Raw genomic sequence first — 13,774 nt, 5'->3', positions numbered from 1 at the left:
AAAGGAGTGAGCTTTTTTTTTTTTAAAACATAGGCAGAATGTTTGTGAGAAACGTACTTCGCCGTATTGTGACAATTTTCGCAAAAATAAGTTTTTACAAATTATTTGATCTTTCAGCTGCAATCTGTGATTCTGCGTCTTTATCGCTGTCTGTTTTTGGAACATGAAATTGCAGGTTACTTCACGTAATTACATTTACGTTGGTTGAATTCAAATTACGTCAGACTGACATTTACAAAGAAATCCGTTTTGAACACTTATTGTAAATTAACTAGATCAATAACTGATTTTTGTTTCTTTTTAACCAAAGTTAAGGGTCGCAGCTTTAAACAAGTTCACTTGGACCTACTTAGCATGCACGTTTCAATTGTACAAAATGTATCTTCAACTTTTTTTTATTTAAAAATAGTTTCTTATATTGGTTTCTTTTTTGAGCATTGCTGTTTCATAAAAAGGTGTAATAAAGGCACTTAAATGTACATTTACTGACATTTGAAAATTAATTTCACAGCGACTGCGAGTTATCATTACATCATTAGAAAAACTTGACCTTTAAAATATCTCAGTAATTTTAGAATGTTATTACGTTATAGCTATATTTAAAAATACCAACAGACTAGACATGTGGAAAAACTGCAGATGCAGTAGAAACGTACCAACGTAAATGTTTTTCCTGAATAGTTGAATCAAGTTGAAATCCTAATTAAACGGAAGTGTTTACCATGTGTTACCCCTCAGAACGCCACTAATGTGTCTTGACCCTGATCTTAAATTGACAGCAGATATGTGCCCGTATAGCTATTACAATTACATAACCTTCCTCAACCGGCTGCTGTTGAATCACAAATTCATTCAATCTCCCTAATGCTATTTCAAACAACTTTCTTTCCTCATCTGAACACAAAAGAAGATATTTTGAAAAATGTTGGCAACCAAACAAAATTGAACCCCATTGACTTCCATATGAACACAAAATTTCACAAAAGATCTTCTGTGTTCAAAAGTGAATGAAACAAACACTCTCCTGAATTTCTGTAGACTCAGATTTGTCAAGATACAATATAAACTTGATTTCTCATCTAACTTTTCCATCTATTGTTTTTTGTTTTATAACATTCTTACTGAATGCAAATGCTTTCATTTGAGTTGTTGAATTTCGATTGACACTACTATGATTCAAACCGAGAATCCATTCTTTCAGTCCAATCTGTTCAATTGTCCCAATTATGACTCTTAACAAATATTGAATTATCTCCCGTGGACCAGCAAGGGACGCCTCGGCCTTTTGTACACCGTTTTCACAAGCGATGTCTTTTCATCGAGGGAAATGTAAAATGATTTACTTTAATGATGCCCATTGTCTACAACCACGTGACGGAATAGCTGCCTCATGTTGTTTGCTCGCACGTACCCTTTATAGACCCCCCTCCAAGCCCCCTGGTCGCTAATCTTACACATTTCTGTCGCCATTAGCGAGTGCATTTAATGCTGCATGTCACACTTCCCCCCACTGCCGCTTTTAATCTTTCCATTTCCTGTCCTTATTATTCATAAAAGCCAGGATTGCAGGTGACTGGGGGCTTCACGTGTACAAGCTTTCAATGCTTTTTTTCCCCAGCGCAGACCCCTGGGTTACTTCGGTAGGTCTGTAATAAAAATATAATGCCACATTCATTTATTTTTTAAACCTGAATGCTGTTTCTCCTTAATTGAGCTGACTTTTAGTCGAAGGAGTTGTTCCCACACAATCCGTGAAAAAAATTCACAGCGAAACTCTGAGGCGATAAAGTCGCATTTTCCTCGGCAGCATGTGGACGAAATTGTTGTCTTTGTCTGCGGTGTAATTAACGTCTTGTGATGGAAATTACCTCCAAACCACTTTTGGAGTTTTATATCTAATCTTAGTTTCCGGTCTGGTTCATGATGGCTTCATACCAGCTCACTCGACTAGAGGTTTTTGTATCTTTCAGGTGTGCTGGGTGTCTTTCTGTCTCAACGTTATTGCTTAGAGGTTATTTCAAAGAAGTAAAAAAAGTAATAGAGTTATAAGTGATGATTCAAGGAATGAACTTGAATTTGGGTGTTTTCGAGTAGATGGCATTTTTGATCAATTTCAATCAGTTTATTCAAAAACTAAAATAATTAAAAATAATAAAAACACTTCAGATAATGAGATAGCACTCTACCAGCGTGCTGTATAGGATTATGTTTAGTATGATAAAATTAGTACATATAAATGCTCTGATAATATTTGGACTACATCTGTGAGCGTATTGTTCGGGTTTGGCTTTGTTTCTTTTCTGCTAGTGTTGTGATGTCGGACGTCAAAGATCCTCAGGGGAAGCATGGCGTTGGGGAAATGAGGAGCTGTTCGTGAATGAATCTGATGAAAATTGATGCTAATGAGTCAAACAAGCCCAGTGGCACGGAAATCAATACGTGTCTTCAGAGATGGTTAGTCGCTTGTTTTGGTTTGTTTGAATGTGATGTTCTTTGTCGAGCTGATCAAATGAGAGGTTAAACGCAGTTCCACTTAACATAGCCTCATTCTTGTTTATCTCAAATTAAAATGAATTTAGTCCACTTCATGTCGTTCCAAACTTATATCAACGTTTACATATAGAATGTCACACAAGTTAGTATTCAGATCTTTAGGGAATCTCAATGTGTTTATGTTATTTGACAACGGCATGTTGTCATATTACAGTTCTCATCTCACAGGCTCATTAGACACCATTCACACCTGTTGTTCCCCCCACAATGCAACTTTGGAGAACAAAATGTGGCTTGTGTTTTTCAAACATCCCTTTCATTTACGTCCAACAATATGATATTGTGTAGTCAGAAATGCACCGTGATTTATTCAGACAATACTCAATCACTGCATTGAGCTTATCACATAATACTTCATTTTTTGTCCTGCAATGCATAGTGGATCGTTGATTACTCATTCTCCTCTTCAAAGAATAAGACACGTTCTGTTTGCGTTAAAAGAGTTATTCAGACCTTAAGAAAAGAGAGAGAAGTTATTGTGTGAAGGTAAGGAGTCGAACGGAAATGAAGATCTCGTAAAACTACCCAAAAGCCTTGTGGGTAAATATCGGTCAACCGCATCTCTCACAACATTAAAAAATACTGAAAGCCCATCTCTTCTGTGAATACTTGACAGACAAGCGAAAAACAAACTTCTCTCTTTCTCTCAACAGGTATTGTTCTGGCATTTATTGAACTTTGGCATTAGCACTTGTTCTATTATTGCTCCTGTATGACATATCTCTTTATTGCTCCCTGAAATCTCTGTAAGTCGCTTTGGATAAAAGCATCTGCTAAATGACTAAATGTAAACAGACAGCCCACGGTACAATAACCACAGATATATCTGTAGAATTAAAGAACTGTATGCAATTCAATCCCTATGAGATCCATCTATCAGAAGAAAGAAAATCACTCAAAGGAACAGAAAATAGATTTTGGTCCTCTCGGTTTATATGAATTGGAGGTTATATACTTTTTCAATTCACTCACACAGCACATTCAAGTATGATTGCAGGTTTTCAGCACCCCAACATGCAAACAATGGTGTTATTGGCTGACTGCACACTGCTTCACTACCAATAAAAAATCTACGGATAAATCTAAATCTCTGTCTATTTGCACATCCTCATATTGTGATTTTGAACGATTTCAATGAGTTTCCGCAAAAAGTAAATAATATTTGATAATAAATAAGGCAGACACATGTTGGTAACCAGTGAGATATTTCATAAATGTAAAGATTGCTTGGTGTTTTATCGAGAAAAGGCCCGGTTACTCGTTCATTTATATGTTTATAGGAAAATCCACCCTACCCAATATGGCGGCGCCGTTGACGTATGATTGGGCTTCCAAAGTGACGTCTGTCATCTATGCGTTTTTTAGCCAACAATATTCATGTGCGTTCTTGCGTTAACATGTTATCGAGGACTTAACATTTTTAAATATTTTATATTATATTTAAAATTATATTTTTAGTGGCTATATACACTCACCTAAAGGATTATTAGGAACACCATACTAATACTGTGTTTGACCCCCTTTCGCCTTCAGAACTGCCTTAATTCTACATGGCATTGATTCAATAAGGTGCTGAAAACATTCTTTAGAAATGTTGGCCCATATTGATAGGATAGTATCTTGCAGTTGATGGAGATTTGTGGGAGGCACGAAGCTCCCGTTCCACCACATCCCAAAGATGCTCTATTGGGTTGAGATCTGGTGACTTTGGGGGCCATTTTAGTACAGTGAACTCATTGTCATGTTCAAGAAACCAATTTGAAATGATTCAAGCTTTATGACATGGTGCATTATCATGCTGGAAGTAGCCATCAGAGGATGAGTACATGGTGGTCATAAAGGGATGGACATGGTCAGAAACAATGCTCAGGTAGGCCGTGGCATTTAAACGATGCCCAATTGGCACTAAGGGGCCTAAAGTGTGCCAAGAAAACATCCCCCACACCATTACACCACCACCATAATTGCATTAATGAGAAATTAAACAAGTGTTCCTAATAATCCTTTAAGTGAGTGTATGTCCACGGTGTAACTGATTTTAAAGATGTGCAAAGTTGAATATGGTATTTGGATGTGGTAATGTTGAACTTTGTTGAAAGTGACTTTGGTGTCTAATGCAAATGGTAAACCTAGTTTTGCCACACATTTGATGAGAGGATCCTTTTGTTACGGAACTGAAAGCGCAGTTCAACCCTCTCCACTTTTTGATATTTTAAAAGCTGTATGATGATCAAAAAACCTCTTCCCTTAGACTTTCAAGGACACACACACACATAAATATTGGCTTAATATTGGCGTGAGCTGAAAACAGATATCATAATAATAAAAGGCCTGTAGGAGATTGTTATATACTTTATCAATACCTCACACTGCACATTTAAGTATGATTGCACGTTTTTAAGCACCCCAACATGCGTTGAGTGCATTTTAGAGCATATTATAATATTTAGTAAAGATCATGTTCCATTTAGATATTTTGTAAATTTCCTACCTTAAATATATGAAAACTTTATTTTTGTGAGTGGATGGCCTGCAACATTGCCCCAGATTAACAACTTTAAAGGCAATTTTCTCAATATTTTGATTTTTTTGCACTCTCAGATTCCTGAGTTTTAAACAGTTGTATCTCAGCCAGTTATCGTCCTATTCTAACAACTCATACATCAATAGAAAGCTTATTTATTAAGATTTCAGATTATGTAAACATCTCAATTTCGAAAAATTGACCCATAAGACTGGTTTTGTTGTCCAGGGTCAAATTTGTACTATGTTGGTGGTAGAAACATTCTGATGAAGATTATTATTATTATAACACCAAAAATCATTGTAAAGATATTAAATTATTTGTTGTAATATTATTATCATAATAATTGTTGCTGCTGTTAGTTTTAATGATGATAGTACTAGTGTATATATACGCAGTGTAAATCATATCTTGATAATATTCCAAATATAGTTTCTTGTTTATAGTTTAAGGTGGTTCTGAGGTATGAATCCAATAGGCAAATAGCGCCATCATGTGGCTAGAAAGGGACTTATCAATAGTGTATTTTTATTTACTCTGGAAATTGAAGGGCACTCAGAGTGTTTTGTATTATGGGATATAGCACTTAGTATTGTGATCTGGTTATTGGCTGTAGGCTAGTGCACATTTTTATGCAAATGTTATTTCATATGCATACAGAAAGTTTAAATATTATGCACAATTATGGATATCGCAAAAATAACAGTATGAGCTGCGCCAGAAGTATTTTACACAATTCTACAGAACTTTTTTCAAACTATTCTGATATTTTTAGTTATTAACAGTTTATTTGTTACTTACAAATAAAATAGTAATTATTAGCATTTTATTAATTATGAAAAATGTGAACATATATATAAACTTATGTGGAAATGGTCTCTTAAACAAAATTGATCTATATTAATTACATAAATAAATTTGGTACTCCGAATATATATATGTATATATATATATATATATATATATATATATATATACACTGCCCATCCAAAAAAGTCACACACTTGCAATGGTTCGTTGAACGGGTTCGTCACAACATTTATTGCCATCCAGAGTTGCATTGATTTTTCACCAAGATCTTCTATGGATGATGGGAGAGTCGGACCACATCCCAAAGATTCTCATTGGGGTAAAGGTGTGAACTGCGGTGGCCAATCCATGTGTGAAAATTACGTCTCATTCTCCCTGAACCACTCTTTCACAATTTGAGCCCGATAATTCCTGGCATTGTTATCTTTGAATATGCCCGTGCCATCAGGGAAGAAAAAACCCATTGATGGAATAACCTGGTCATTTTGTATATTCAGGTAGTCAGCTGACCTCATTCTTTGGGCTGACCAACTGCAGCAACCCCAGATCATAGACCATTTATTTGGACAGGCAGTATATGTTTATATATATATATATATATAAATAACATCATCTATATATATTTGGATATGGACACATAGTTGACAAATAAAACCAAATTCGCACACTTTCTGAATTGATTCATTATTTATTATAATATGTTTACATTCCACTTTACAAATTCCTACAATTTTCCTGATGTAAAAATTCCCTTCTTTTAAGAGCTGTTTTGGCCTCTATTGGTCATAACGATCTTCATACAAACATGATCACATAATACATAGAATCTGTATATTAAATTACTTAAAAAAAAAAAAAAGGAAACAAAACAACAGTAGCAAATAACTGAGCCACGAAATTTGCACCAAGTTGAAAATGTCAGGACATCTCATTTCCAGTCTAAAAACAAAAAGATTTGCTTTCGTAAGATAAAAATAACAAGTAGCCAAAACAAGAGCAGTATACGATCACGAAACAAACCACGGGCTACTTGGACAATGTTCTTTTAAGCTAAACACTAAAGCTGGACTTTTGAAATCTCAAAGCAAAACAGAGAAATAGGCGTATAGAACGACAGACGTTACATTCAAAACATCGATGAGAACTTCAAAACACGCTCAAAGTAAAGTGACAATGCGTTCAAGCGATAAACGACTGTAATGAAAAGGAAACTCTTCTGGAACGTTATGACATCATCACGAGGTCATAATGTTCTCATGACGTAACGATGTGTAATGTTACATTGCATTTATGTAACACTGACGTTTTTGTGCAATCACTGATTTACTCAGTTTTATGGCAACTTATGAAAGATCAGGCATTTACTGTACAAAACTGATCTACAATCCGCTGATGTATTTATATCCTGATTGATAACATTATATTGTCGAGAAAGCCGATCCAGGAACAGCATTCTTTGAGTTTTGTAGATATGTTTGGCAATGTGTCACATACAGGGGGTGTTGTTTAGTGTGGGTGTGTCAGGGGTGGGACACATTCTGGTTTAATAATTAAACCGCATCATTAAAGCTGGGAAATCATATCAAATAAATCAAATAGCTTTCCTGTAGCTCAGTGGTAAGAGCATTGCAAGGTTGTGGGTTCGATCCCACAGGGGATCGCAAATAGCTATGTAAAATGTATAGGATAAAGCAATGTAAGTCGCTTTGGATAAAAGCGTCTGCCAAATGCCTAAATGTAAATGTAAATAAAATCGATAATTTGAATAAAAATGTGTTTTCCCATTTAATTCACCGTATCTGAAATGCATCTAATATTGAGATAAAATGGGTAACTAAAATAACAAATATTTGTTTCCCCTCCTGGTGGGCGATCCTTCCCTTGCGACATTATCTGAATTTGCAACTTGATTTCTGATCAGTAAGAACGACTATTCCCAGAACAGGACTTAGTGCTGTCTTAACAAACACATAACAATATAGAATTCAGCACAATAAATATACAAACACAATAGAAAACAAGGCCTCAGAAAGGATGTTTTTAAATTGTTCTCTGAGAGGTTACGTGAGTGAACAGCGCTAGAAACCTGTCGCCCGCTACGAAAATGCAACCAAATGCCTGGAATCGTCGGACAAATGGGAATCTTCAAATTATGTTCCCTACTTCTTGGATATCATCAACTGTGTGTGTTGTGTGAATGTGTGTGTGTGTTTTAACAGTCCGAGTCACGGGATCATCATCGCGGCACTGACGCCCAGAGATAGAGAGGTGCGGTCACAGTACAACACAGTGCAGCCTCTGGGAACCCGAGGGTCTGTCCGCCCGCCATTTGGCCTTTCTCTTTTTCTTCAGACCTCGCTCTGGAATCTGCTGACTGCGGAGGCGGAAAACATTAATATTCATGTCTTATGATGAATGGCGTATGGAAAGTCAAAAGCACATCGGAATGGCTCTTACCGTATCACTCTTACAAGCTCGTGAAACGCTTTGTCTACATTCATGGGCGGATCCTTTGCACTCGTTTCGATATACGTGATCTGAGACATCAAAATACAACATTTTGGTCTTAAAGGGACGGTTCACTCGAAAATGGAAATTCTTTCATCGTTTACTGGTTATTTCAAACCTGTTTGACTTTCTTTCTTCTGCAGAACACAAAAGAAAATGTTTTGAAGAATGTTGACAACCAAACAACTTTGATCCCCATTTAATTCCATTGCATGAACAAAAATATTTCTTAACATATCTTCTTTTGTGTTCCACAGAAGAAAGTCACGAAGAAATGATGACAGAATTGTTCTTTTTGGGTGAACTATCCCTTTAAGAGCCAACAACAATGTAGCTGTTTAACAATGTTGAAAGTTGAAACATAATGATACACTTACAATGTGTTTGGAGGCCATTTCTCGACCCTGTTCGCTGGTTATCTTGCGCAGATGCACCAGGTCGACTTTATTCGCTACCAGGACCATTGGAAAAGATTCCCTACAAAGACACATGTATGTGCTTTTAAAGGAATTACCACATCATTATCACCAGATGAATTATTTAAGCAAGCTCTATTGGTTCTCGTATGCCACGTGACCGAGCGTGTTCATACCTGTCTTTCACTCTAAGAATAAGCTGGTGGAAACGGTCGACGTGTTCAAAACTGGCTTTATCGGTCACTGAGAAGACGATGAGAAACCCGTCTCCTGTCCTCATGTACTGCTCTCTCATAGCACTGAACTCTTCCTGTCCCGCAGTGTCTAAAACTAAACACACACACAGATTATCAATGGAAATGTCATATTTATACAGATATAACCACTGCATGCATATGAAGCCATGTTTATCACACAATTATTCACAATGCGATCCAAAACAGAAGATCTTTTGTCAAAATTGCGTTTTGTAATGCATTACAAATGATATAGTGCGCTATTTACATCGCATAAATTTTTCTATGAACGTTTAACAGTACTTTAACAAAATGTTCTCTATATATTTTTTCAACAAACAAAAAAATCTTTAACAAACAAACAAACTTTTTCTATTTTCACAAAGTTAAAACTTAAACAGAAAAGTTTATGTGAACCAGGGGTGTGACGAGACACTTTTTCCACAAGAACTTTTTTTAAAGAAATCCTCAATGATGAAATATATAGGGGGACACAAAATACAAAAAATGTAGGCACTATAAAATCATCTTGTACTTTAAGAAATAAATAAAGCTTCTATTTTAATGAATTATATTATGCAGTAATAAACAATAAACGCTGCAAAATGTTTTGTCACAAACTCAAATGACAGGCAGCACTTGCACGAAATGAATGCTTTGTTTTCTTAACAGGCGTAGCTTTTTGTAAAGAGCTGTGGTTGTTTTCTCAATATGCTTTTGTATAGTGCTCGAGTTAGCAAGGGTGGTGATCACATCAAACTGTCAATCCTCCTTCCTCCACTGACTGAACCCTCATAGCCTTGAGAGAAACAGTTAAAACTATAAAAACGCATCATGTTTTAAGCTTACATTGCACATATGTAAGAGACAGATAATCCATTTTTTTTAAAGTTTGCATGTGAATGTATTTAAAATAACGTAATGTGAACAATTGCTATACTCTGCTTGTGGTACGGTCCATTGTTGTTCAGCAGCAGTGTTGCGTTCCGCCGATGCGCGAGGTGCTGCAGACGCTCGTAAAGGTTGAAACCCATCCGTCTAGCGCATGTTTATATAGAAAATCGTTCGAAAAGTAGCGCAGTGGCATGGGAAAAATAATGTTGTCTATATGAATGGGCGGGCCAGTCACTGGAGTTTACAGCACGCACTTGTTAGCGTGTTCTGTAAAGTAATGAAAACAGTTCGCACCAAAAAAAAATATGCACTCACATAAATGATCCCAAATATATTTTGAGGTCGCACAGGTTAAATTTAAGGTGTATATGCGACTTAAATGGTCGCCATTTCGAGCATCGCACTCCCATCATGCCAATTGAGTGAGGATCTTATGTTCTCGCGAGACAAATAGGATCTCATATCACCCCTGATGTCAACTATTTACAAGTTTATACATTGGCTGCGTCCAAATACCCACACTTGCAGTCTTTGCACTTTACCACTTGACTACTTTCATGACGTATTTCCTGTTTTTGGCCGATATGTTCTAGTGGGCTTGAAGTTGTCAAGTGAGCATGTAGTATTTCTAACCCGTTACGACACACTTAGCAAGTGCAAACATGTTAAGTTAATTAATGTGGTGTTTCTTATTATGTGATAAAAGGCCGTTTTACAAAATACACTGACAACTCCAAAGTTTTCACCGATACAATGTGCAACACTGTAATATAAAGTGGACTTACAATAAACTTAAAAAAAAGTTTTATAACTTAAACTGGAAAGCTTTCCGCAACACCTTGCAACGATTTTTAATACTATTTTAGATATGTATTGGTCTAATAAACACTCACCGTCCAGAATAGCCCACTCTCCATCGATCTCTGTGTGTTTGAGGTACGAGTCCTCAATGGTGGGATCGTAATCTGGAACGAAGATCTTCTGAAAGAACTGAATGGTGAGAGCGCTTTTCCCGACACCTCCGTCACCGACCACCACCAGTTTATAGGTGGGCAGGTTGTCCCCGGGAACCACGCTGGTCGCCATGGAGACAGCTACACCTGCCATAGCGAGCAAATGTGTCAGAGGAAAATATGCATTGTTTCATGTGATTCATTTGTGGGGTTTCCTTGTTGACAGGACAACCCATGCAAACACTGTCAGAATCATATTTATCTGTATAAAATGTACACGTTACCAACATCACATCACAAAGTAGATTTAGCTGTGTGATATATAATACGTGCATTAGATGTCAGGCATTAGACCGAATGCGAGTATAAGGAAGAAGGGAAGACAAAAAATGGCACTAAATGGATTCTCTATTGGCATAAATGGCTTGTGTGGAGTGCAAGGCTTTTCCCAGACATAACACACACAGGAAACACGGTCTAGACGAGACGCTTGGATCGGCTCGCTGTGAGTTCACAGTGTGGAACCACAGCACGGAAACTGCCAACAGCACAGATTGACCAGCGGACTGTACCAAAACACTTCCCAAAAAACACTTTCTACATTAAACTACTGAAGCACAAACCACCTTTTATTTACATGAACATAATGCCAAAACATCCCATACTTCTACAAAGCTAGTGTTTGTGGTGTTGATAGGCGGATGCTAATGTGTTCTTGGTGTTTGTTGATGTGTTGCTAGATGGATGCTAAGGTATTCTTTGTGTTTTGTGCATATGCTAGGCGGCTGCTACAGTGTTTTAGTTGTTTGTTAGTGTTGCTACCTGGTTGCTGAGGTGTTTCTAGGGAGTATTAGAATGTTGATATTCAGTTTATATGGCGTTGCTGGTTGGCTGCTAAGGTGTTTAGTGTTCTTGGGGCATTGCTATGAGGTTGCTCTGATGTAGCTAGGCAGCTACAAAAGTTTTCTTGGTATTAAGGTATTGCTATGGTGTTGTTAAGCGGCTGGTAAGCTTGTTTTTGGTGTTTATAGAGCTTGTTAATCGACCTCACGGCAAGTTGAATGTTGCGCCATCTTGGGAGGATGGCTGCTAGTGCATTCAATGCAGTGTTTTGTTTTTCTTGTTTGATTAGGAAGTATAACTGTGGTAGGTCGGTCTTGCGGTGTTAAAAAAACGCAATAGCATTACGCAGAGTCGTTCAGGAAAGCCCTTCAATTTCTCCATATATCAAACAAAACAAGTAACCGTACATATCAAAACAATAATAGCAGTGGAGTATTCTCCTTCCAAGATGGCGGCGCCACCGCAACATGCAACATAGGGCGTGATGTCAGCTTCACATTCTCTACAGGAGCGTTGCTATGAGTTTACTGTGGTGTTGCTAGGCGGTTGCTAAGGTGTTCCTGTTTTTGTTAGTGTTGCTACGCACTTTATATAGTATTTCTTAGTGGCTGCTTACTGTTTAAAATCAAACGAACCCACTTGCATTGTCTTAATGTATCCAATGTATAAATATAAATGAGTTTATAGATATATAGATCAAATATGATTTAATGACATATTTGGATTCAATTAAACCTTAACTCAACATCTGATGTCATTATTACACACCTCCTCCAATCGCTCTTCCTGTCAACCACAATTAAAGGAAGTTCAGGATTTCCTTTCTGGAATCATCAGGGATACAACTCCATTTCTTAAGGACTACATGGAACAGAAAGTCAAGGAGCTGTGAAACCACATGCTTTCCAAAAGCCACGACGCATCTAGACCCCTTTCTACACGTTGACCTAAATTGTGATTTCATACTCCACGATAGAAAGTATGACTTTGGCTTATTGTGCTGTGAAAAAAATGGGTTGTGGTGGGCCTGGTAATGAGTTGTGCCCTAAAGGCCTGAGGTCTGTGATATAGTTTACAAATTGCGAGCAATACCCATAATACATTGTGTTCCGGCCTCTGTGAGGTCTAATTTAGTTTAAGAAGATGCTTACATAATATGTTCTTAAAATATTTGATCTCACAAGGCTGATAGTCGTTTGATCTCTAATAATAGGATAAGGCTGATAGTCAAATACATGCATATTTAACAGTGTGTTGCCCATATAGTGGACAACAACCAAATTTGATTCAAATGTTCTTTGTGCACATACAGACCTTTATGCATTTCGTGGTGGCATTCAAAACCAAGCTGTGAAAGGCAGGACACTATTTTAAATACACTGATCACTGTTGTGCTCATCTCTATCACCAATCTGGGTTAGTGTGCATTGTGTGTACTTGCATACTTTTGACATGAATACTGTCTGAAGTACAACACATTGAGTTGTATACATATCAATACACCCACCTTGATCCAACCGTCTGCCTTGCCCATTTTATTGCCATTTAGTGCGTTTACGTGTTTATTATAAATGCACCGTTAGATGGCAAAAAGGAAATAGTGTGTCGTGCATTTCGAGCGCATATGTGCAATGTTGCAATCCACCAATAAGATCGCGTGATACCACCATTAAACGCCCACTCGTCGTAGATAAACCAGGATTGCCTTCCTGTTAACAGATGCATTAAACGTGCATTTCAATGCAAAAAAACGGTCACGTGCTGTTTTACGACGAGCATTAAAGATCGTTACCTTTTCACGAGACGACAGCATATGCCAATAGCCCGATCCGTTTGCACAGATGTTGCAGCCGACATTACCGAGCAAATGCACAGACGGAAGCGTTTGTATGTTTGTTACACAATTGGATACGCGGTGTCTTTAGCATCCGCGCGAGGAACCGTTTTCAGTTCCTCACATCTCGAGAGCAGCGCTTACGGCTGACACCGATATACAAAAGTGACAGGGGGAGACGAGTCGCTTCTAAAACACATTTA

At 37.3% G+C, this 13,774-nt stretch overlaps 1 protein-coding gene across 2 annotated transcripts; it reads right to left on the bottom strand.

Annotated features, from left to right (window-relative positions):
* Window positions 1-6,555: 6,555 nt before the first annotated feature.
* Window positions 6,556-13,704, bottom strand: mrasb (muscle RAS oncogene homolog b). 2 transcript variants are annotated; one of them, XM_056759370.1, is made up of 6 exons: window positions 13,530-13,704; window positions 10,835-11,041; window positions 8,988-9,141; window positions 8,773-8,872; window positions 8,345-8,424; window positions 6,556-8,261 (listed from the first exon to the last, which is right to left on the bottom strand). In XM_056759370.1, the coding sequence occupies exons 2-6, from the start codon at window positions 11,025-11,027 to the stop codon at window positions 8,162-8,164; spliced, it is 627 nt and encodes a 208-aa protein (XP_056615348.1). In that variant the 5' UTR covers window positions 11,028-11,041; window positions 13,530-13,704; the 3' UTR covers window positions 6,556-8,161. The 2 variants fall into 2 exon arrangements, with proteins under 2 accessions (XP_056615348.1, XP_056615349.1); XM_056759371.1 differs by lacking the exon at window positions 13,530-13,704 and adding an exon at window positions 13,245-13,515.
* Window positions 13,705-13,774: the final 70 nt, after the last annotated feature.

The sequence above is a fragment of the Triplophysa dalaica genome, chromosome 10 (assembly GCF_015846415.1).
Source record: "Triplophysa dalaica isolate WHDGS20190420 chromosome 10, ASM1584641v1, whole genome shotgun sequence".
Classification (NCBI taxonomy): domain Eukaryota; kingdom Metazoa; phylum Chordata; class Actinopteri; order Cypriniformes; family Nemacheilidae; genus Triplophysa; species Triplophysa dalaica.
The sequence above is the reverse complement of the archived record's forward strand: the minus strand, read 5'-3'. Positions and strand labels throughout refer to the sequence as shown.